General features: G+C 44.7%; 2 protein-coding genes across 2 annotated transcripts; both read right to left on the bottom strand.

Moving 5' to 3' along the window:
- Positions 1-1,691: 1,691 nt before the first annotated feature.
- Positions 1,692-2,543, bottom strand: LOC138373056 (anti-sigma-I factor RsgI2-like). Its single transcript, XM_069339076.1, has one exon. It carries the CDS (start codon positions 2,541-2,543, stop codon positions 1,692-1,694), a length of 852 nt encoding a protein of 283 aa, XP_069195177.1.
- Positions 2,544-2,597: 54 nt separating this feature from the next.
- LOC138373055 (uncharacterized) lies at positions 2,598-25,807 on the bottom strand. Its single transcript, XM_069339075.1, has 2 exons — positions 25,713-25,807; positions 2,598-4,005 (listed from the first exon to the last, which is right to left on the bottom strand). Exons 1-2 carry the CDS (start codon positions 25,805-25,807, stop codon positions 2,598-2,600), a joined length of 1,503 nt encoding a protein of 500 aa, XP_069195176.1.
- Positions 25,808-26,028: the final 221 nt, after the last annotated feature.

Here is a 26,028-nt window from a genome sequence, read left to right as displayed (position 1 = left end):
GACAGATACTCCTACTCTGACACCACCTTCTGTGGTTGACAGACCACTGGATGTTCAGCAACCCCATACTAGCAATTATAATCTTAGATCTAGACCTCTCGTTTCAACCGTGCACTCACCACATGTCCATTGGCTAGATGTTAATGAGGATATCTCTCAAGATGATAGTTTGTCATATGAAGTTTCATCTGTTCCGGACCTTCAGTCAGAACCAGAGTTGTATAGTGCTCTAGATGAGCTAGGCGTAGATATCCGCAGAATTTATAATTGAGTGCACTCTGCAGTTATTCTGTTTGTTTTGAAAAAAAAAAAAATAATTTGCAGTATTTCTACCACATGTGTCTTATTATTACCATTATATATAATGTATAGTTTTTCTCAACTTTATTTTGTTATAAATTAGATGCCATTGTTAAGTCTACTACCATTTTTATTTTTACAGTGCTTGTCATAAGAGTTATTATTGTTCTAGCAACCACATTGAGGCCAGTGAATCCTGACTGCTATCACGCAGATGTTAGTCTTCTTGATCCAGGTCTTGTATATGCTTGTAAATATATGGCACATTAAATAAATTGTACATTGGTCTTGTAAATATATTGTATATTTCAAAAAAAAAAAAAGATAAAAAAAAATCATTATCTATCTTGAAATTCAATTGTGGTTGTTAGGTCAGAACTTTGTTCCATTAATGTAATAATTGTTTAATTTTGTATGGTTTTCAAGCACATGCCATTGACACATGTTAATAATTTTGTTTAGGCAATACCTTGAGTTGTATTGTTCATATCTGATCAGTAGACATACACATGTTCTTAATACTCTGGTTTAATCAAAGCTTGTTACCACGATTTTCACCTATTATGATGAATTTTTTTTTGGTACATATATGCCGAGTTGTTAGTATTACGCACACCTGATATTCTTTCAATGTTTTATTATGCAAATTTCACATGTAAGCCATTATTGAATGCCACCGAGGTCCTTTCAGTATCATTGTAACTATATAGCTAGCCAGCGCTTGTCGACAAGGGTCGTCGACTTGGTAGCGTGTCCGAGCAGTGTTATACTCAAATTCTGTCAGTTGAAATGTAACCAGTCACAGGCAAGTAGACCTCTGACGTCATGCCAGACAGAGGAGCATCAAGCCATGCTCCCAGCAGCCTCAGTTCTCTCTCAGACCCAGAGTAAGGTGGACCTCGGTTGGCCAGATATATACCTTGTTGTCTCGGTCAATAAATATATACAGAAGCGACTACTGTGTCTACATTCAACCCGAACAAGGCAAACGAATAGGAGGTGGTGGCGGCGGCTGTGAAGGTGACAGCAGGAGGTTGTGGCGGTGGTGAAGGTGACAGCTGGAGGTGGTGGCTTTGGTGAAGGTGACAGCAGGAGGTGGTGGCGGCTGTGAAGGTGACAGCAGGAGGTGGTGGCTTTGGTGAAGGTGACATCAGGAGGTGGTGGCGGCTGCGAAGGTGACAGCAGGAGGTGGTGGCGGCTGCGAAGGTGACAGCAGGAGGTGGTGGCGGAATCAACTTGAACTGGCTTGGTGATGTATCACTATTGAAGAACGTGATATGTTTAACTGTTGTGCCGGGGGTCAGGTCAATGTGTGCTCAGCGAGGGGTTGTGTGTACCTAGTGTGGGCCGACTTGGGGGTTATGTGTACATAGTGTGGGCAGACGAGGGGGTTATGTGTATATAATGTGGGCAGACGTGGAGGTTGTGTACATAGTGTGGGCAGACGTTGGGGTTATGTACATAGTGTGGGCTGACGTGTGGATTGTGTACATAGTGTGGGCAGGCGTGGAGGTTGTGTACACAACGTGGCCAGACGTGGGTGTTGTGTACATAGTGTTGGCTGACGTGGGTGTTGTGTACATAGTGTAGGCAGACGTGGGGGTTGTGTACATAGTGTGGGCAGACCTGGGGGTTGTGTACATAGTGTGGGCAGACGTGGGGGTTGTGTACACAACGTGGCCAGACGTGGAGGCTGTGTACATAGTGTGGGCAGACGTGGGTGTTGTGTACATAGTGTAGGCAGACGTGGGGGTTTTGTACATAGTGTGGGCAGACCTGGGGGTTGTGTACATAGTGTGGGCAGACCTGGAGGTTGTGTACATAGTGTGGGCAGACCTGGGGGTTGTGTACATAGTGTGGGCAGACCTGGGGGTTGTGTACATAGTGTGGGCAGACCTGGGGGTTGTGTACATAGTGTGGGCAGACCTGGGGGTTGTGTACATAGTGTGGGCAGACGTGGGGGTTGTGTAAATAGTGTGGGCAGACCTGGGGGTTGTGTACATTGTGTGGGCAGACCTGGGAGTTGTGTACATAGTGTGGGCAGACCTGGGGGTTGTGTACATAGTGTGGGCAGACCTGGGGGTTGTGTACATAGTGTGGGCAGACCTGGGGGTTGTGTACATAGTGTGGGCAGACGTGGGGGATGTGTAAATAGTGTGGGCAGACCTGGGGGTTGTGTACATAGTGTGGGCAGACGTGGGGGTTGTGTAAATAGTGTGGGCAGACCTGGGGGTTGTGTACATAGTGTGGGCAGACCTGGGGGTTGTGTACATAGTGTGGGCAGACCTGGGGGTTGTTTACATAGTGTGGGCAGACCTGGGGGTTGTGTAAATAGTGTGGGCAGACCTGGGGGTTGTGTACATAGTGTGGGCAGACCTGGGAGTTGTGTACATAGTGTGGGCAGACCTGGGGGTTGTGTACATAGTGTGGGCAGACCTGGAGGCTGTGTACATAGTGTGGGCAGACCTAGGGGTTGTGTACATAGTGTGGGCAGACCTGGGTGTTGTGTACATAGTGTGGGCAGACCTGGGGGTTGTGTACATAGTGTGGGCAGACCTGGGGGTTGTGTACATAGTGTGGGCAGACCTGGGGGTTGTGTACATAGTGTTGGCAGACGTGGGTGTTGTGTACACAACGTGGCTAGACATGGGGGTTGTGTACACAATGTGGCCAGACGTGGGGGTTGTGTACACAACGTGGCCAGACGTGGGAGTTGTGTACACAACGTGGCCAGACATGGGGGTTGTGTACACAACGTGGCCAGACCTGGGGGTTGTGTACTCAACGTGGCCAGACCTGGGGGTTGTGTACTCAACGTGGCCAGACGTGGGGGTTGTGTACACAACGTGGCTAGACGTGGGAGTTGTGTACACAACGTGGCCAGACATGGGGGTTGTGTACACAACGTGGCCAGACATGGGGGTTGTGTACACAATGTGGCCAGACGTGGGGGTTGTGTACACAACGTGGCCAGACGTGGGGGTTGTGTACACAACGTGGCCAGACGTGGGGGTTGTGTACACAACGTGGCCAGACGTGGGGGTTGTGTACACAACGTGGCCAGACCTGGGGGTTGTGTACACAACGTGGCCAGACGTGGGAGTTGTGTACACAACGTGGCCAGACGTGTGGGTTGTGTACACAACGTGGCCAGACGTGGGGGTTGTGTACACAACGTGGCCAGACGTGGGAGTTGTGTACACAACGTGGCCAGACGTGGGGGTTGTGTACACAACGTGGCCAGACGTGGGGGTTGTGTACACAACGTGGCCAGACGTGGGAGTTGTGTACACAACGTGGCCAGACATGGGGGTTGTGTACACAACGTGGCCAGACGTGGGGGTTGTGTACACAACGTGGCCAGACGTGGGGGTTGTGTACACAACGTGGCCAGACGTGGGGGTTGTGTACACAACGTGGCCAGACGTGGGAGTTTTGTACACAACGTGGCCAGACGTGGGGGTTGTGTACACAACGTGGCCAGACGTGGGGGTTGTGTACACAACGTGGCCAGACGTGGGGGTTGTGTACTCAACGTGGCCAGACGTGTGGGTTGTGTACACAACGTGGCCAGACGTGGGGGTTGTGTACACAACGTGGCCAGACGTGGGTGTTGTGTACTCAACGTGGCCAGACGTGGGGGTTGTGTACACAATGTGGCCAGACGTGGGGGTTAAACTGGTGTTTCCGTAAGTGATCGTGATGCTTTTCGTGTCAGAGGGCAAGAAATTGAAGATCTCTTATTTTCTACTCCGTGGGTTATAGCATATTTTCTTAAGTGTTTGTCTGGAGTGTGTTTGACTTTGTGAGTGCGTGTATGTGTGTACTCACCTAATTGCACTCACCTAATTGTGCTTGCGGGGGTTGAGCTTTGTCTCTTTGGTCCCGCCTCTCAACTGTCAATCAACTGGCGTACAGAATCCTGAGCCTACTGGGCTCTATCATATCTACGTTTGAAAGTGTGTATGGAGTCAGCCTCCACCACATCACTGCCTAGTGCATTCCATTTATTATATACTCTGACACTGAAAAAAATCTTTCTAACGTCTCTGTGGCTCATCTGGGTACTAAGTTTTCACCTGTGTCCCATTGTCCATGTCCCACCCGTGCTGAAGAGTTTGTCTTTGTTCACCCTGTCAATTCCCCTGAGAATTTTATAGGTGGCTATCATGTCACCTCTTACTCTTCTGTTTTCCAGGGACATGAGGTTCAGCTCCTTTAGCCTTTCCTCGTAGCTCATACCTCTCAGTTCCGGGACGAGCCTGGTGGCAAAGCGCTGAATCTTCTCTAACTTTGTCTTGTGTTCCCCCTCCCCATCCGGCCCGTTGGCGTCGTGAGGGGGCTTGGTGGACGGCTGCCGGAGTGTGATGCTCCGTTGGGCAGTCCTCTGTCCTTTTCTGGCCTTGCACTCCTGCTGCTGTCTTCTCCAATTGTGCCGGATCGCTTTTCCTTTTCCTTATGTTCCGTTTTTCTCCCCCCTCTTCTATCTGCTTGTCGTTTCCTGCCGACCTTTTGCTTGTTTTGGATTATTTCTTTGGACTTCTTCTATTTTGACGCCCGGGTGCTTGAGGAGGCATACTCTTGCACCCGTAGAACTGTAGTACCCAATGTCTCGAGCGAGGGGAACCTTTTATTGTCAATCCCCCTTTCGTCGCTGAGCCCGATCTCGACGGACTGACGGTTCTTAAGGTGGCGTTTGTGGGGCGTATACTCACGACGCACCCCTAGGGGGCCCCGGCATGATCGGCGATAGCTTCCTGCTGGGTGTCCTGCCTCTAATTGTGGCTCCATGGTGGGTATGGGGGCACATTCGTGGTTGAATTTGTCACTTTTCGTCTCTATGTCGTTGAATGTTTCCGTTGTACCCCTCTCAGGCTCGTGGGGTGGGCGACCAAGCCCCCGAGTCGACCTGTATTGGAAGACCAGGCTCTGTAGCTCCCGCTGCGTTGGGCCTCGACCTTGCTCCTCCTTTGACCGTCCTGACTTCTTCCCCCAGCTCCCCTCCCTCCTCTGTGGTTGGGTCGAGCCTCCAGCCCCCGGTGGTGACCACCTCGTCCCCTGGTGTGGCTAAGTCTTTCGTTGTGACTACTGCGCCTTTTGACTCCTCTCTCTCTAGGGGTTCTCAACGCTGTTCGCGCCCCAACCGCACTCGCTCGATTCCTTCCCGTGCTGATGCGTATCAGGCCTTGTTTGGTCCTTCTTCATGGGCCAAATACTTTGATCTCCTCCCTCTTGATTTTGCGCCTCCTGACGATTTCTCCCTCCATCGGCATCTTGTAGATTCCGTGGATGCGTCTGTTACTTTCAACCCCACTCGTCTCGGTACACGTGTCATTGCTGCTCCTTCTCAGGATGCGGCTTCCCGGTTGGCTGCCTTATCTTGCCTTTACGAGATCCCTGTCCGGGTCTCCAAGAACGTTCAGATGAATGCCAGTGTTGGCACTATTCTCCTCCCACCCCATGTTGCAACCGGTGTTCGGAATCTGCAGGATTGCCACGATGATATTCGGCATATCCTTGATGCCCAAGGCCATTCTGTCCTCCAGGTTGACTCGTTTACACGTCCCCCTCGTGGTCGTCGCCGTCAACCCCTTCGCGTTGTGAAGATCACCTTTGATGGTAGGACCCTTCCATCCTCTGTCATTCTTGCTGGTGCTAGGTGCTCTGTCCAGGAGTACATTCCTTCTCCTCGACTTTGTAACAAGTGCTGGAGGTTTGGGCATGGTGCCCTCCGCTGCTCTGGGACTGTCTCTCTCTGTCCTTTGTGTGGGAGTGAAGGTCACTCTAAGTCGGAGTTTTTATAGATTGTGTGTTGGTGGTGTTGTCGTCGTTGATCCTTCTCTATGGACAACCCAACCCACAACTCGGTAGAGTGCTTATACTAGGAGATCACCCTTGGCGCTTCTGGCTCTGGGAGAGGGGCTCAACGTCACACGTTTAGGGGATGCGGCTCCAACACTTAGCCTCGTCACGTGCACACACCCACTCGAGCCGCCGTGACTCCCCACTCTCTCCTTATGAGATATGATCTCCTCAATCCCCTATGACTTACTAGTATTACCTCCTACCCTGTCCACAGCAGTGGTTCTTGGTTCTTTCTCTCTCTCTCTCCTTCTGTACAATTTCATGGGAAGCCTCACTAGGACAAGGTCAAATACCAGCAAATTGGGATACATTTACTGGACAAAGCACATACACGATACATACACACATATAATAATAATGAATCCTATACTCTATAATATTACAATTAGGTTGCACTCCAACACCATCAGAACTCTATTATCAGCTTATCAAGTGGTATCCTATCTCCTGGTTCACCACCTGATACTATCAACCACCTCAAGTTGATCAAGTCTACATACACTGTTGTACCATCAGCAAGATAATATATATATAGAAAATCAGCATTTGAATGCAATAACATATATCAGTATAAATGTTCATTGATACACAACAATGGTCAATCGATCACTCTGTCAGTCCTGGAACGCATACATCTGTAGGTAATCCAGCCTACGACTGTAACTCTAAACTTCAGTATAAAACACTCCTTGAAATAAGAATGCAAACAACCACTCACCTCTTACTGCGTCTTGCACACTAATGACAACCAAACACTATCAACTCCCTACAAGTAATCCACCAGAACTTCCCTTCCACCTCTGGAAGTTCACTACCCTAATATCTTTAGGTTCTTCCGGGCTTCACTACCAGGATCCTCTGCAGCTCCTCCAGGCTGCTATCATGAAGTTTTCCTTGAGCAACTATGGTGCTCTACTACTTCTGCTAGGTTCCTCCACAGCTCTCTAGGCTGCTACACCATGAAGTTTCCTCGAGCAACTATGGTGCTTCACCACCTCTACAGAAGCACGTGACACTCCTCTTCACTGCTTCTCCTCACAGCTCGAGGTCCTCGCCTCCACTACCTTGGAGTCTCATCAACTACTTCATCTGTGCTGGCATCGAAGTTCTCAGCAACTTCTTCCCCAAAGACAAACCTGCAACCCATCGACACTCCAATAAAATGTTCCCCTTTAACACATAAACAAAAATAACCACACAATATGCTTGCCTCAAAACTCTATCTGTCCTCTACATACAGTGAGAGTGGACTCCCCCGTTTTGGGCGGGTCCATACTCCACCTCGCCTGGCGGCGGTCCTCACTCGCTGGGAGGGTCTTCCTCCGTCAGGAGCCAGGCTCCCTCAGTCGCCTGCCAGCGCTCAGAGGGGCTGCCAGCTCTGTTTTCCTCCCTCTTCACTCTCTTATTTCAGGCTTTCTGCCTTATTAAAACATGTCTAACTTATAAATAAACATCGCTACTGTCGCTGGGCACACGACCAACTACAAGCAATCACTATGAACTGGCGTATATCGTGCTTACCACAGATTGTCTGGTCGAGGGCGCTATCCCTCTGACGGAGCTTGGTCAGGGCGCTGCCACGGCCCACAATAATGCCTCTGGGCGGTTTAATAAACACTTTTCATCGCCCAGGACTTGAGATCACACGTCCCCAGCTCGATTCCACAGCTGGTACGTCTGCACACTTCTCTTCTCTTCGAGATATATCACTAGGGGTTCCCTTCTGACGGGAGCTCAACGGAGCGCGGCTTTCCCCTGCGATGTCTGGCACTCAAGTAAAGGTCAAAGCCCCTCCAGAAGCGAGCCTCACGCCTCCAGCAAAATGTCCACATCTCCTAGCCAGTCATTTATCTGTTTTCTTCTTCATTGCCCATAATCTCAAATTGTTATACATATCCAAGCAACTATTTTACATATGCGTTATCACCTCAATATTTGCTAGACCTTCTAATCAGGTCAGGCTTGATGAATAACTCTCAAGGAGGGAGACTCGTTTCTTCTGTAGGCTGAGATCATAACAGAATGCACTTCTCCACAAGCTCGCTGCCTCAACTGCGATGAGGCCCATCCTACCTTCTCCCGTGCCTGTGTCCATTACAAGCTTGAGGCGGCCGTCCTTAACCTGAAGCACCGGGAGCGTTTATCTTTTCCAGAGGCGAGGCGCCAGGTTCGCCGGCTCCCGCCTTATACTAACATCTCTTATGCTCGCGTGTTGCGCTCTTCCTCTCCTCGTCCTTCCCCCCTTCCTCAGACTCTCAACCGTTTCCGGGCCTTGGACCCTGATACGCCCACTGCCCCCTCCTCTGTTCCTTTGAGTTCTCTCCCGAGGGGTCCCCCTCCTGGTCCTCGGTCTGGGGTTCCCCTTCTTTCAACCCGGTCTGTCATGTCTCCTGTGTCTTCTTCCTCGTCCCCCTCCGATCCTCCTTCCCATCCTCTTCCTCCATCTATCGGCTCTCCCCACCGCCTGTCGGTGCGGGCGGATGTCCATCGCTCTCCTAACGGCCGTCGTGTGGGCTCTCGTTCGGCTTCTCCTGTTGAGACACTGGAATCCGTTGCCCGGTACATAGTTGCTGAGACACCGGTCTCTTTAAGTCAGAAGCGTAAGCCTGGCTCCTCTCCTTCCTCTTCCCCGGCGGGTAAGAAGGCTTCGCTTTCTTCCTCAGCTCCTACTTCTGGCTCTGTTGCTCCTTCCCCTCCCGTTTCAGTGATTGCGCCCCCTGTTCCTGCTATGTAGGTTTCTTTGGCCCCTGCTTCCCTTTCGGTTGCTGCTCTTGCTGGGGTGCGCTCCCCTCTTTCTACTCCCCCTCTTCCTGCTGCTGTCCTTGACTGCTCCTCTCCGTTGTCTCCTCCTCTTCCTCCTCCTCCTCCTCCTCCTCCGGACCCCGCCCGCCCACCTCTGATCTGTTCTCCTGTTTCCTTCCCTCCGTCTTTGCTCAGTTTACCCATGCCCCCTAACCCTGACTTTGCTGACCCTGATCCCGACCCTGATATTCTTTAACGTGCTCTGCTGCTCTTTTGCCTTTGTTTCTTCCTTGTTCTCTGTTTTTGTCCTTTCTCTTCTCGTCGTTGTCCATTCTTCAATGGAACGTTCGAGGTTATTACGCTAATTTCCTCGAACTCCAACTTCTGATTTCGCGGTTTTCGCCCCTTTCTGTCTGTCTTCAGGAGCCAATGCTTGGTGCTCGTCCTGGTAGTTTTCGTGGCTATTCCTTTCTCTCCCCCCCACCAGCCATTGCTGGGGCTTCTAATTCTTCTGCTCTCTTGATTCGTACTGATGTTCCCTTTGTTCCTTTACTTTTTCCTTCGCCTCTCCATTGTTCTGCTGCTCGTATCTTTGTGGGGAAATGGTACACAGTTTGTTCCATTTATCTCCCCCCGAGTGTCCCGCTCTTTCTTCCTGATTTGAAACACCACTAGACTCCTTGCTGGAGCCTGTGCTCCTGCTGGGTGACTTCAATTGTCGTCATTCTCTTTGGGGTGACGTTCTGACGAATACCCGGGGTCGCCTCCATGAGCCGTTTCTCCTCTCTTCTTCCCTGTCTCTTCTGAATTCTGGTGAGCCCACTCATTTGGACTCTCGGACTCGCACCCTTTCTTGTCTTGATCTTTCTCTTTGCTCTTCTTCTCTTTTCTTAGATTTCACGTGGCAGGTTCTTGATGACCTCCATGGAAGTGATCATTTCCCCATCCTTGTTTCCTTTTTCTCTTTTCGCCCTTCCCTCTCTTTTCCTAGGTGGCTGTTTGCTAAGGCAGACTGGACCCTATTTACCCTCAGTGCTGCTCTCTCTGACCTCTCTCTCGCGCTCTCCTCCTTTTTCATGACACTGTCTTCAACGCTGCCCTCCGCTCTATTCCTCGGTCTTCCTCTCGGGGTCCACGGAAGTGCGTTCCCTGGTGGAATGCGGACTGTGCTCGGGCTGTCCGCTGTAAGCGTGCAGCCTGGAAGAGGCACCGCCGTAGGCAGACGACCGATTCTTTTCTTTTCTTTCGGAAAGTGAGTGCGGTGGCCCGTAGGGCCATCCGTACGGCTAAACATGAATGTTGGGCATCTTATGTCTCAACAATTACGTCCGAAACCCCTCTGGCCCTGATCTGGAAGCGTATCCGCAAGATAGCGGGTAGGTTCGTTCCCGATGTTTCACCGGTCCTTCACCTCCGTGATACTCTTGTGCCGGACCCGTTGCAGGTCGCTTCCGAACTGGGTTCCCACTTTTCTTCTGTTAGCTCTGGTCTTCATCTTCACCAATCTTTCCTTCTTCGTAAACCTGTCCTTGAGTCTCGCCTTTAGATTTCTGCACTCGTCTTCAACTTCCCTATAATGATCCCTTCTCTCTCTCTCTGAACTTCGTTCCGCCCTTGCTCTCTGCGGTTCTACGGCGGCGGGCTCCGATGGTATTCATTATGAGATGCTTCGCCATCTCTCTCCGAGCACGTCTCAGTATTTACTGAGTCTGTATAATCGGATCTGGGAGTCGTCGTCAGTCCCTGAGGACTAGCTCGATGCCGGTGTCCTCCCTCTTCGCAAAACGGGGTCTCTGGGTACTTCCCATAAGGATTTTCGCCCTATTGCTCTCACAAGTTGTGTCTGCAAATTCTTTGAACGTATGGTTAACGTTCGTCTGATGTGGTTCCTGGAACACCATCACCTCCTCTCCCCTTCTCAATTTGGTTTCGCAAGTGCCGCAGGACGACAGATGTCCTGGTGAACTTGGAGGTCTATATTCGTACTGCTTTTGCTGCGAAGACCTCCGTTGTTGCCGTCCTTTTTGACCTGGAAAAGGCTTACGACACCACTTGGCGTTATCATATCCTATCTCAACTTCATTCTTTTGGCCTTCGTGGTCATCTCCCTCTCTTTCTCCGCAGCTTCCTCTCTCGTCGTTCCTTTCGGGTGCGCCTTGGTTCCGCTCTCTCTCTCTCTTTTCAGCAATACGAAGGTGTGCCCAAGGGTAGTGTTCTGAGCACTACTCTTTTTTCTGGTTGCCCTCAATGGTCTTCTTTCCTCTCTTTCTTCTGGTGTCTTCTCCGCTCTCTATGTCGATGATCTTACCCTTTGTTGTCAGGGTGATGATTCGCCTCTCCTTCAACGCCGGCTTCAACTTGCAATTGATGCCGTGTCGTCTTGGGCCACAGATCATGGCTTCAAGTTCTCTACTTCTAAGACTTGTGCCATGACTTTTACGCGGAAACGGGTTGTTCTTCGTCCCTCTTTGTCACTTTATGGTCATCCCCTTGAATACAAAGATTCCGCGAAGCTTTTGGGGTTATTCCTTGACACTCGTTTGTCTTGGTCTCCCCATATCTCTTACCTCCGTGTTGAGTGCTCTAAGGCCCTTACCCTCCTTCGGGTCTTGTCCCATACTTCTTGGGGGGCAGATAGGCGCACTGTCCTTGCTTTACATTCCTCTCTCGTCCGGTCTAAGCTCGATTATGGTTGCCCTGCTTAATCGTCTGCTTCTCCTTCTACTCTTCGCCGTCTTGATGCTTTGCACCATACTGGGTTGCGCCTCAGTTCTGGTGCCTTTCGTTCGACTCTCATCCTTAGCTTGTATGTTGACACTGGCTTCCTGTCTCTCCAGGACCGCCGTGATCGCTACTGTCTTCGCTATCTTGCGCGGTCCTTGCAACATCCTTCCTCTCGCCTCTGTCGTGTTTATCTTTTACCCCTCCTGCGGTTCCTGTTCCTCTTCACCACCTCCCTCTTTCTGTCCTGTTATCTCGCCTACAGGATTCTCTTTCTGTTCGTATTTCTGATGTTTCTCCTCGTGTTGTTCCTTCTTTGCCTCCGTGGAGGGTCCCTCTTCCGCGGTTTTGTACATCCTTGACCCGTATCACTAAAGCTTTTACCCCTCCTACGGTTCTAAAACGCCTTTTCCTCGAGCACTTTTCTTCTCACTCCCGCTCCGTTTCTGTCTTCACCGATGGGTCTAAGTCAGCGGACGGTGTTGGCTACTCTGTTGTTTTTCCTGATCGCACTTATATGTGTCGCTTGCCTCCGGAGACTAGCATCTTTACAGCGGAACTTTTTGCTATTCTCTATGCTCTTCGTCTCCTGCTTTCTCGTTGTCAGTCTTCCTTTGTAGTTGTTGTTGACTCTCGTAGTGCCCTCATGGCTCTCGGGTCCTTTAATCCGGTTCATTCAGTAGTTGTCGAGATCAAGCATTGGCTGTTTCTTGTTCACAGTAAATTTAAGTCAGTTGAGTTTTGTTGGGTTCCCAGCCATATTGGTGTGTCTTTAAATGAGCGTGCGGATGCTGCCGCCAAGGAAGCTGTCCGCTCTTGTCCCATCGTAAAGGCATTCCGTATTCCGACTTTTACCCGGTTATCCATTCCTCAGTCCTTACCCGTTGGCAGGCTTCTTGGTTGTCTGTTACTTGTAGCAAGCTACGTACTCTTAAATGTTGTGTTTCCTCGTGGCCGTCCTCCTTCCACCGTAACCGGTGATGGGAAACAGCTCTGGCGAGGTTGCGTATTGGCCATACTCGCATAACCCATGGTCACTTGATGGAGCGCCGCCCTGCTCCTTATTGTCCTAGTTGCATTGTCCCTCTTACGGTCGTGCATGTCCTTCTTGAATGTCCTGACTTCCAGGACGAGCGTGTGTCTTGCTTTCCGACCGCCCCTCGTGGTCACCTGTCCCTCGATAGAATTCTTGGTGACTCGGATGCTTTTGATATCGTTCGCCTTATGCGTTTTTGTTCTCGTATTGGCATCCTTGGTGATATTTAGCGCCCTCTGATTATTTTGCGTATTTGATGGTGCTACATAGCCTTCCCGGTTTGTTGCCTTCTTTTGATAATTACTTACTTACTTACTTTGTCTTGTGTTTAACTAGGTATGGACTCCAGGCTGGAGCTGCATATTCCAGGATTGTTCTGACATACGTGGTATGCAGCGTCCTGAACGATTCCTTACACAAGTTTCTAAAGGCAATTCCTATGTTGGCGAGTCTAGCATATGCCGCTTATGATATCCTTGTGATGTGGACCTCTGAGGACAGGTTCGGTGTGATATCAACCCCCAGATCTTTCTCTCTATTAGACTCTTGCAGGATTTCACCTCCCAGATGGTACCTTGTGTTCAGCCTCCGCCTAATTTCATTACATTCCACTTTCCTGAGTTGAACTTTAACAGCTATTTTCTAGACCATTCCTCCAGTTTGTCTAAGTCATCATGTAGTCTGTGTCTATCTTCATCCGTCTTGATTCTTCTCATAATTTTTGCATCATCAGCAAACATTGAGAGGAACGAGTCTAGTCCCTCCGGAAGATCGTTTACATATATTAAAAACAGGATGGGTCCAAGTAATGAGCCCTGCAGGACTCCGCTGGTGACATCTCGCCACTCTGATGTCTCCCACCTCACCGTTACTCGCTGTTTCCTGTTGCTTAAGTACTCCCTTATCCACAGGAGCATCTTCCCCTTTACACCTGCCTGTTACTCCAACTTTTTTAACAACCTTATATGGGGTACTGTGTCAAAGGCTTTCTAGCAGTCCAGGAAAATGCAGTCGTTGTTGGAAATTTCCAACACTAATACAACACTGTTGTATTATTATTAATTATTACTAAATCTACTAATCACTGTAGTAATTAAAATTAACCAACCGTAGAGTTCACATGTACTAATAATTACATCTGTACAATAAGGCCAGAATTCTTACGTCACCAGACGCCAGTATTGCGTCAGATTCCATTGTAATAAACACATCTATATCCAGAGTGTCTGAGAATTGAGTTTGATTCTCTATAAAACAACGGTGTTCTGTGTGATAATTATTTACAGATAAACTGATCCCCAACTAATGCCAAATAGAGCGTTTATAGTTACAACTGTTATCTGGTAATAAATTTAACGTCACACGTGAATGCCCTGGAGAGACTTTAATTCATCTCCATTGCTTGTTTACCATCGTAAAACGAGCAAATAATAATATTTAACTCCTCTGAATAATAAACCCGTCCTTATCCGAGCATTTCAATCGCAACTGCGAGAAATGATATTATTCGTAGTAAATAATTTGTGTATCAAATGCGGGACGCGGAGCGGCAAGGCAGAGGAGACGCCATTATCACGAGACGCTCTCACCCGAGAGGACGCCACCGAGAGCGGGAGAGGAAAGTCGCCACTGTGAGGTGTGAAGATTAGTTGCAGAATATAGCAACTTAGCTGGTTTTTAGTGTCACGGGATACTTCGTGTTGGATTGTCAACTTGAATTATCTTGACGTTCAGCCGGGAACCTGTTAATTGGTTCCGTGTAACCAACGTGACCGGCCAGAGAAGCGTGTCAACATCTAGGCTAGGCTCGACACCACGTGTCCGTTATTACGACGCCAGAACCTAGGACGCGAGCTTCGGCAAGCCTCAACTTACACAGTGCCCTATTAGGTAAGTACCTTTATTCCCTTTTGATGCATCATTATGGATAGGTAATAGCTGGGTAGCTTGTCGTGACGCCGAGCGACTATAATAAACCACAGGTTATTATGTCTCCATTCCCCATTTTAATTTCTTGAACATAGATATTTAGCAGCCTAATATGTTGCTACTGAATATATTTTGATTTGCAGCGTGTGTGAAGAATTCCCCGGGCTGTCATTTCCCGTGTTAATCATCTCCCAGTGTTCCATGATGAGTTCAGGAGATTCCGAGGATGAGTCATAACCGATGTCTTGGAAAACGTCTTCAAGCTAAGACCCTTTTCCGTATTCCTTAAATTACAGCATCTGTAGTATATTATTCCTGCGGATCACTGTTTTCTGGATTAACATGTGTTTATTATAATCATTAATTTTTCTTGTTTCTTGAATCTATAAACCTATTCATAATCTATGTTCTTATTGGTGATTATTTTATTGATTCTATAATTGGTCATAGGATTAGATTTATTGCATAATGAACTGGTGCACGAACCACACTAGTTCCTAGACATATATGAAGTTCTAGTAATAACCCCCCAATGTAGGTGTTTGAGGCTTTGATTCAGTTAAATTATATACAGCCCATTAATTATACAAGTGATTATATTCTCTAGTATTTATCCATAGTTACTGGTTTATCTAGGAATTTTCTAATGATCACATTTTATTAGTTTCCCTCTTTACTATAAAAGCGGGTGGTCCTTTGTAATGGATTTTCATTACATTAATATTTAAATAAATAGTCAAGCCCCAAATGTCCCACATTATGGTCCTTATCGAACCGGATAAACATAAATTATAATTATAAATACTAATTAGTAATAAATAATCCTTGTGTGACGTAGTCTAGACTAACCATTGTAATTGTGTCTACCAACAGCGTAAACCATAGGTTAGCCTAAGTCACACCAATTCATTGCTACTTATACCTTATGTATAAGGTAGCACTAGTGGGACACAGTTAATTGCCCACAACACTTAGGCCTACACTTCATACTGAAGTAAGAATGTTTAGGTCACCAGGAGCAACAGCTCATAATTTGTATATTAATCACTAACACCAATTATGTGTTAACCATTTGGGCTATACAAATATTTCAATATATGACTGTCAGCAGACTGTCCATTATAGCCTGAATCCATGTTATAATTACTGATTCACTCAAGTCAGTGGATCATTAACATTTTAGGATCCAGCATATTAATATAAATTGCTGATCCCATACTAGTTAATCATTACTAACCCTGATAACATTTTATTCCACAATTAGGAGTACATTCAGGAGTTAGATATTATTTACGGCAGTCGAATACTTGCCAAACACAATTAATTCTCTTGTGTTCATTTAATTTCTTATACACATAATTCTACTAGTGTATATATATAAACTATAAAATAAAAAAAAACAAAAATACAGCACAATTATTTGCACATTACTGCACCACAATATAATCTTTGCCAACCTTTATTAGGTAGCAATTTAGGCTGTGCTTGTGCTGAATTTGACACAAGCATAGACTAAATAAATTTGTAGTTTCTTAAGTAGAAATTCTCACAACTAGGCTTGAGCTAGTTAGTGATATATATTATTCATTTTTGTGCTGACCCTATCAAGGGTGGGATTAAACATTTATTGTGTAAATATATTTTATTACATATTTCTATGTCCATCTTTGAGTGTTACTGTAAGTTCACTACCCATCCAAGGCTGATTTTGAAGAGCTAAGCTGAGGAACACCTGTAGTGAGACCAAGGTACCACTCAAATCTTGGTTGCTTATTATTAGGTAGGTAGCTAACCTCTAAATGAGGTAAATTGCAACCAGCCTCAAGAAATTATCAGGCTGTCAATAATTATACCTGCTTGTTACGGCCCTCTCGGGACGCAACGGGGTTCTTACTCTGATGTTGTTAGAGGAAGATATATATCCGCTCCCAAGCCAGTAGTGGCTATCAAGGGATGTGATCCGTGACGCAAGTAACTTAAAGGGGAAAGGGAAAGAAAGTTAAGAACTTAAGATTATAATTCACCGTCACCAAATAAATAAATAAGATAAAAGAGTTCACAGGGGGAGGGGTATAAACACTTATTTACAGGGGAAATACACTGTAGTCTTCGGCTGAAGACTATGGATCCTCGCTCTCGGTGCTTCTGTGGCCACACAACGAATTCTCTGAGAACGCTGAGCCTACCCTTGCCACAGGTCAGCCAAAACACAGGTCCACTGGGGGCACCGCCATGGAGGCCGTCAACCACACGTCCAGCTGGTCTGCTGGCAGGTTCTGAATCAACAAGGCTGGTCAGGCCACTCCACGAACGATATAAGGGGAACGCCCTAGACAGGAGCCTCGTGTGACACCACAAATCACGCTCCTGTCCTCAATACCCCAGTGGATGATCGTCTCCAACAGTCGGTCCCGGGTAATCCTTTTACTGCCACTCCACTGGCAGACTAACACACCACAGTGTTCTTCCGGGGGGACGACTTCACAACTGCTGCAGCAAAGTACAAGGTATGGAGACGGCTGCCTCGGGTAGACTGACTCCACTTCCATCACAGCAGTCCCAGGTCGGCTCTGTAAACAGACACGTCATCAATAACTGGGACACACTAAAACACCTCACAGGCTCAGACACAAACGCCCAACACATCCACTTCATAGATGGCGTTGTAGTCTGAGCACCACCTCACCAGAGGTCAGCAGCGGCTGTGTTGAGCGCTGAACAGGACTGGAAACTGGCCCTTGTGGCCGGTATTCGCCGTCCTCACCAGGTGTCGTCGTCCGTTTGGCGGGGGTTTCGGGAGCTGACCCACAGATGGCGTGGTCGTTACTGCTCCGTGCTCGGACGCTGGATCCGGGTTGTAACACTGCTCTACATCAAGGAGCAGACACCATAGCTATACAAATAGCTATATAAACCCTATCAGGCTCAATTTACCACAAGAATGAATCCTCTAGAAAGGAATGCAAGATTCTTGACAATGCTTCAAATTCAGCTAGGAAAACTGCTTACCAGATGTGACAACTGTGAAGAAACTGACCCAGGTGACGTCTACAGACTAGCAAGTTCCATAAGGAACGCTAGCCGAAATTATGACACCATAAAGACTGTAATCGAGTCTCATAGGAATTTACTCCAGGTCGGTCATACTGTCTCAGACCACTTACGTCTGACAGAATCTGATCTTGATAACTATGAACGTAGCGTTCAAACCAGGTTAGACCAATATAAGAAGGTGCTTGCGAAGCAAGATATTCCCGAGTGGATAGAACAGATCATTAATAGACCTACAACCAAGCAAGTACCCAGCTCAGATGAAATACTTGAGCTACCTCAAGATGAGGAGAATCCACTAATCAATACTGATCACTACACAGGATCAACAACTGAAGTTCAACCTTCATTTTCTAACCTCTCATCTAATACAACTTCACGTGATGATTTGTTTACAGAGTCTGATCAATTTTCAGACAGCTCTTCTCAATGTTCCCTGGATTCTATAAGTTCAATACATGAGGCTACTGAATTAACTAGCTTATCACAAGAACCCAGAGAAACAAGTGAAGCTGCAGATGAAACAAGTGAAGCTGCAGTGAAGTCGTGAAATCAGTGGATCTAAACCAGAAAATGGTAAAGCTAATGCTGCAGCAGCAGCCGAAGCTGTAATTAAAGCTGAGGCTAAGCAAGAAGCCTTAAGCAACACAAGTAATGGTCACAATTGCTCACAACAGCCTTCTAAAGTAAGTGCTAACAATGAGAAGACTATTATAAACCTTGTACACCAATTATTAAATTTATCTTCACCAGAACAATCAGTTGACTCTTTACAAGCCTTTAGTTTCCAGCTCGAGTCACTGATAAATTCCTTCAGTAAAGAGGTGGATCACCCAACTGCTGAGTGGATGACAAAAATTGTCATCCAAAGAAAATTGTCTGGTGACACACTTAATAAATTATATGTTTACCAGAATGGAAATACCCTGTCAATGCAGGATATATTTACAGGTTTGCGCAATATGAGTAATCATACAGCAGACCAGGCACTTAATGCTAAATCTGAATGCACCAAAACTGTACCCACATCAGTTTCCTTACCTGAAACTCCTAAAGTGACACTGTCACTAGGTAACAAAGGTGCTAATAATCAATGTAATAACAATCAGTCAAACACTGATTCATCAGTAAGGCCTAAGAGCCCCACAGGTGCTCCTAAGAGACCTAATAGTCCAAAGAGCACCCCCAATAACTCCACAGGTGCTCCTAAGAGACCTAATAGTCCAAAGAGCACCCCCAATAACTCCACAGGTGCTCCTAAGAGACCTAATAGTCCAAAGAGCACTCCCAAGTGCCTAGTAACGGCTCCCCAGAGTAAACCAAGTACTCACAAGAGAATAAATAACAAGCAAATGCAAGCAGCAAAACCATCACAACCTACAAGTACTGTTTTACCGAAACCGGTAACCCCTAAACGAGCTGTAGGATGGGGAATGTGCTTGTTTTGCAATCAAAAACATTCTCTGTACAAATGTACCAATTATCCTAATAGAGACACAAGAGTCAGACGACTCAAACAGTTACACAAATGTACTAGGTGTCTCAAATCACATAATGTTAATAGCTGTGAAACCCCACTGAACACCTGCAATAGGTGTAGAAGGGGAAAGCATCATGCTGCACTGTGCAAATTAGTTAGGACAAATTATGTCAATCCTAGAATAGGACGTAGATAATCTACATCAGTACAGTGCTGCAAGGTGCGAGATGTGTACAGCGTAACTTCACGAGCATCTCAAGTGGATGCTGCTTTGCCTACTGCCCAACTTCAAGTAAAGAACAGAGGAGCCAAGATCACCACACGTGGACTATTTGATCAAGGTTCCCAGAGAACTTTCATTACTCAAAGGGCAGCAGAGGCACTTAATTTACAACCAATCAGACAGGTAAAATTAAACTTGTCAGGGTTCATGATAAATCGAGGAACCCATGAATACTCAGTAGTTCAACCGCTTGTACGACTAGGTAGTCATGCCAAGGCTGTCCAAGCCATTGTTGTAGATCAAATACCTTTAGACTTAAATATTAAGGGTCTGGGGTACACAGCCCACTTCCTGCAGGAACGTGAAATTAATTTGGCTGACAACAAGTTAACGTCTGACCGCCTTAACAATGTAGATGTACTAGTAGGAGCAGACTACTATTACCAGTTCATAACTGGACATGTTAAACGATTGGGAATGAATATGCTCCAATCTGCAGGTGGCTACTTACTTACAGGTAAAGTTCTGAATGTGAACAAGCCTAAGCCTGCCAACAATAATCAATTAGTCAGCAGTAAATCAATTCTCCAGCAGCAAGCTAAAAGGAGAAACACAGCTGAGTAATAAACTCAGATTGAATGTAGTGCAATTTGTACTCGCCGAGATGTTTCATAGCCCTCAGTGGAAAACCAATGGTCCGTACTCAAACAAGTACAAGTCACAGCGACCAAGCCATTGAATCCACTGCAGACCTAGAATTATTCTCGACAAGTAGTAATTGACCACACTCAGTCTTCCTAGGTAAATTATAATGCTGGGCTAGAGAATCTAGTACTCCCTAGGTAATTAATAATGTTAGGCTAGAGAATCTAGCACTCAATGCCATGGCATTTCCTGAATTTAGTAATACTATGAAGTCATCAAGCAACTTCTGTAATTATAAATTCACTAGGACCACTGGTCCACTATACTTGCGCTTGAGGTTTGCCAAGAAAACCTTCTTAATACAATGTTTTCTGCACTAAGAGTTAGTGATAAATACTTGCATCAATTTTGTTTGAGTTGTTTTCTTTCGTTTCTGCTTAATTAGTGTAGAAACGCAGCACGAACAAACTTGCAAACTTACCAATACGTAAGTGAATCTACAGAGAACTAATAACCCGTGAAACGTTTAGGTTGGGAAAATGTTACAAATTATCTTGAATAGGATTAATCGTAGCAGTAATTTAATTTCCAGCAATCTTAGGTTTCCCTTTGTTTAATGCATTATCGTTAAACATCAGCATTGTTAATTAACATGCTTCCTGAGCTCAATATAGCTCACCTTAGAATTAACGTAACAATTGAGTGCTTACTGTTCCCCATGCGAATACGAGCTCAATATTGCTCACCATGACAATTGAAAGCTTTAATGTTCCCCATGCCACGAGCACTGCTCGCCATGATAATTGAACGATGCAATACTCTACCTCGTTAATTCGAGCTCACTATAGCTCACCTTGTTAACTCTGTTAAGGGGGCATATTCATGTAAAATTAAAAGTGGTTCAATTTGCTTATAATTTTTTTTATGAAATGGTTATAGAAAGAGCTGCAGCTGGTCCAAGTTTCATCATCACACCCTAAACAGAAAAGGAGAAAAAAAATAAACAACGAATTATGCAACAAATTTTCAAATAGTTTCAGGGAACACATGTGTCAACTAAAATCATTTCTATAACACTCAGATATTAAATTAAGCACTTAATAAAGGATTCTAGTGATCAGTTTTATCAAAAAAGTGTTTAGTGCAATAATATAATTATTCAAAGTTACCCTTCTAAAAAATATGCAATATATGATATTTATAAATTTTTATAAAATCAACAAATAGACTTTGGACTAAAATGTCTACTAGATTCTGTAGAAGCACAAACGCTACATATAAGGTGTAATATGCATGTAAATTGATTAATAAATGAAAGCTCTAAAGTAATTTGAAGGTGTAAATTACTTTCCAGAGTAAAATAAAGATCCAAGTTCGGCCACCTGTAGCTGAGCTTGACTTCGACAGATTTCGTTCATAATTGGCACCCGTGCAGATAGGCATCCATTGAGCAAGGTGTGCAAGTTTCATGCAAATCCCTTGATAACAAACGAGTAAAAAAAATTGGCCAAAAAAAAAAGAAAAAAAAAAAAAATACATATAAATATATTGCACATACATATTACAATTATTACAAGAGTTTGTGCTTCTACAGCACATAGTAGACATTTTAGTTGACACATGTGTTCCCTGAGATTATTTGAGAATATTGAACATTCGTTGCATAATACGTTGTGTATTTTTTTTCTCCTTTTCTGTTTACGGTGTGATGGTGAAACTTGGACCAGTTGCAGCCCTTTCTATAACTATTTCATAAATAAATTTATAAGCAAATTGAACAACTTTTAATTTATAACGATTTATAATGATATGCCCCCTTAACGAGCTCACTGCAGCTCACCCTGTCAACACAATACAATACAATTACAATACAATACAATTTTATTTAGGTAAGGTACATACATACAATAAATATTTACAAGGATTGTTTGACTTATAGGTATAGCTAGTACATACAATGCCTAAAGCCACTATTACGAAAAGCGTTTCGGGCATGATAACTTAAATGACAAGCTTAATACTAATTGAGCATAATGAGTAGAATGAAAACAAGAAATGAAAACATAGATGAAAAAGCAGCACAAATACAATTATGTCGACAAACAGCGCTCTTTAAAGAAAAAAAACAGACATTGGTTGACAATAGAAGGGTAAGGTAGGTTACAGGGAATTTATTAGGTATAGCTTCGCTTTTAACTTAAACCAGTCTTTAACATGGTTGGGAAGGTCATTCCACATTCTGGGCCCCTTGATTTGTAGAGCATTTTTAGTTTGATTAAGTCGTACTCTAGGAATATCAAAACTGTATTTATTTCTGGTGTGATGCTCATGGGTTCTGATACAACCTTCTATGAAGCTTTTGAGATCAGGATTGGCATTACAGTAACACTGTTGACGAGTTCAATATAACTCACCCTGTTAACTCTGTTAATGAGCTCACCCTGTCAACACTGTTGACGAGTTCAATATAACTCACCCTGTTAACTCTGTTAACGAGCTCACTGCAGCTCACCCAGTCAACACTGTTGACGAGTTCAATATAACTCACCCTGTTAACTCTGTTAACGAGCTCACTGCAGCTCACCCTGTCAACACTGTTGACGAGCTCAATATAGCTCACCATGTTCACGAGTTCAATATAACTCACCCTGTTAACTCTGTTAACGAGCTTACTGTAGCTCACCCTGTCAACACTGTTGACGAGCTCAATATAGCTCACCATGTTCACGAGTTCAATATAGCTCACTCTGTTAACTGTTAATGAGCTCAATACAGCTCCCAATGTTAATTCGAGTACATTTTTGCTCACAATTAGCTTAGTCCCTTACTTAGGTAGGTTAGAAATTTAAACCATTTATTTAGTTAGGTTTAGGGACTTTAGTTAGTGTCAACTGAGTACTAGCCTAATCTGTACTCACCATTAATTACAGTTGACTATACTTATAGAGACTGATTTAATAAACTCAATTTCATGTAAAGGTTGATTTCGTATTAACAAGTTTACAGTGTCAAGCCTATGAGCTGCCATTTAATTAGCTCATAAGTCAGAATGACTAGGCTACTAATCTCACTGTCGACTCAGAATCTTCCTTGATTTAATGAACAAATCTTTTCAGTTCTCTAATTTTCCACTATCTTAGCTAGTTAGCAAATTAGTTGTACCATCAGTCAGAATGACAACTGCACGGCAGTGCACCTTAAATTCAATTTCCTCATTTGATTTTGGGGTGATCATGATGCTGCGTGATATTATTGTCTAGTAACTCAATAGTTACAAGTCACAGCGATCCTAGACAGTGACCTCACTGCAGTGTCATAGTCTCCTTGATCTTAAATGACCCAATAATACTTTACTGTATAATAATGTAGAATACAACTTATACAAGAGTGTTATCAGTTCTTAGGAACTTTTTCTGAGTTTACCTACGATTCAGCAGCTACGTAATACACCATTACATGTCACTGCGACCCTAGTTGTTGAGTTTATTGTGAGCTTTAGAGGGTTCCTGATTACCGACAATTTAATCATTCAATGTTTCAATATTTAATACATGTTTCCACTAGAGCAGTTGTTCAACAATGCGAACGGAAACTACAAGCCTATTATAGCTCTAACTAAGGGCAAATAACTTCTCATCCAATTTAAGTAACCATAATGATACTGTGGTGTGATGTCAAGTAACAAATCATTACAAGTCACTATGACCCAGGACATTCTCATCACAGTAGCTTCTCTGTTGTTTGAATTGTGGGATTTAAATCCTTAATTGTTGTATAGGCTATAAATAATTCATAATAACATGTTCCATTTAACATGAAATCTGCACGACTTAAGTTTCTTGTATGTCCTTGACAAATACGGGACATTCATTATGTGTGTACTAACATACTAACATACTAATATACTAATATTAATACTAACTTCGGGATGGGTGTGTCAGTACTCCACATTACACTGCGACCCTAAAATTCTCCCCCCCGAGTTATGTTGGAAATTTCCAACACTAATACAACACTGTTGTATTATTATTAATTATTACTAAATCTACTAATCACTGTAGTAATTAAAATTAACCAACCGTAGAGTTCACATGTACTAATAATTACATCTGTACAATAAGGCCAGAATTCTTACGTCACCAGACGCCAGTATTGCGTCAGATTCCATTGTAATAAACACGTCTATATCCAGAGTGTCTGAGAATTGAGTTTGATTCTCTATAAAACAACGGTGTTCTGTGTGATAATTATTTACAGATAAACTGATCCCCAACTAATGCCAAATAGAGCGTTTATAGTTACAACTGTTATCTGGTAATAAATTTAACGTCACACGTGAATGCCCTGGAGAGACTTTAATTCATCTCCATTGCTTGTTTACCATCGTAAAACGAGCAAATAATAATATTTAACTCCTCTGAATAATAAACCCGTCCTTATCCGAGCATTTCAATCGCAACTGCGAGAAATGATATTATTCGTAGTAAATAATTTGTGTATCAAATGCGGGACGCGGAGCGGCAAGGCAGAGGAGACGCCATTATCACGAGACGCTCTCACCCGAGAGGACGCCACCGAGAGCGGGAGAGGAAAGTCGCCACTGTGAGGTGTGAAGATTAGTTGCAGAATATAGCAACTTAGCTGGTTTTTAGTGTCACGGGATACTTCGTGTTGGATTGTCAACGAGAATTATCTTGACGTTCAGCCGGGAACCTGTTAATTGGTTCCGTGTAACCAACGTGACCGGCCAGAGAAGCGTGTCAACATCTAGGCTAGGCTCGACACCACGTGTCTGTTATTACGACGCCAGAACCTAGGACGCGAGCTTCGGCAAGCCTCAACTTACACAGTGCCCTATTAGGTAAGTACCTTTATTCCCTTTTGATGCATCATTATGGATAGGTAATAGCTGGGTAGCTTGTCGTGACGCCGAGCGACTATAATAAACCACAGGTTATTATCTGTCTCCACTCTCCATTTTAATTTCTTGAACATAGATATTTAGCAGCCTAATATGTTGCTACTGAATATATTTTGATTTGCAGCGTGTGTGAAGAATTCCCCGGGCTGTCATTTCCCGTGTTAATCATCTCCCAGTGTTCCATGATGAGTTCAGGAGATTCCGAGGATGAGTCATAACCGATGTCTTGGAAAACGTCTTCAAGCTAAGACCCTTTTCCGTATTCCTTAAATTACATTATCTGTAGTATATTATTCCTGCGGATCACTGTTTTCTGGATTAACATGTGTTTATTATAATCATTAATTTCTCATGTTCATAATCTATGTTCTTATTGGTGATTATTTTATTGATTCTATAATTGGTCATAGGATTAGATTTATTGCATAATGAACTGGTGCACGAACCACACTAGTTCCTAGACATATATGAAGTTGTAGTAATAACCCCCCGATGTAGGTGTTTGAGGCTTTGATTCAGTTAAATTATATTCAGCCCATTAGTTATACTAGTGATTATATTCTCTAGTATTTATCCATAGTTACTGGTTCATCTAGGAATTTTCTAATGATCACATTTTATTAGTTTCCCTCTTTACTATAAAAGCGAGTGGTCCTTCGTAATTGATTTTCATTACATTAATATTTAAATAAATAGAGTCAAGCCCCAAATGTCCCACAGTCGTCCCACCCTTCTATTTCCTGCCTAATTTTTGTTGCCTGGTCATAAAATTCAATTAAACCTGTGAAGCACGATTTACCATCTCTGAACCCATGTTAGTGGTGTGTTACAAAGTTTTTTCCCTCCAGATGCTCTACGAGCCTTTTCCTCACGATCTTCTCCATCACCTTGCATGGTATACAAGCGTTAGCTATCTTCCAACTTTCTGGTAGAGATCCTGTTTCGATTGACCTGTTGACCATAGAGAGTGGCACACTTAGTGCTTCTGCAACTTCCCTTAACTAGCCATGGTGAGATTCTGTCAGGCCCAACAGCCTTTGTTACATCCAGCTCCAGCTGTGTGTGTTCCTGGTTGAACCATGGGTTTTTCTGTTTTTCGATTTTCTTTTTTTGGA

Source organism: Procambarus clarkii, chromosome 41, assembly GCF_040958095.1.
Source record: "Procambarus clarkii isolate CNS0578487 chromosome 41, FALCON_Pclarkii_2.0, whole genome shotgun sequence".
NCBI classification, from domain to species: domain Eukaryota; kingdom Metazoa; phylum Arthropoda; class Malacostraca; order Decapoda; family Cambaridae; genus Procambarus; species Procambarus clarkii.
This window is presented reverse-complemented; position numbering and strand designations above follow the sequence as displayed.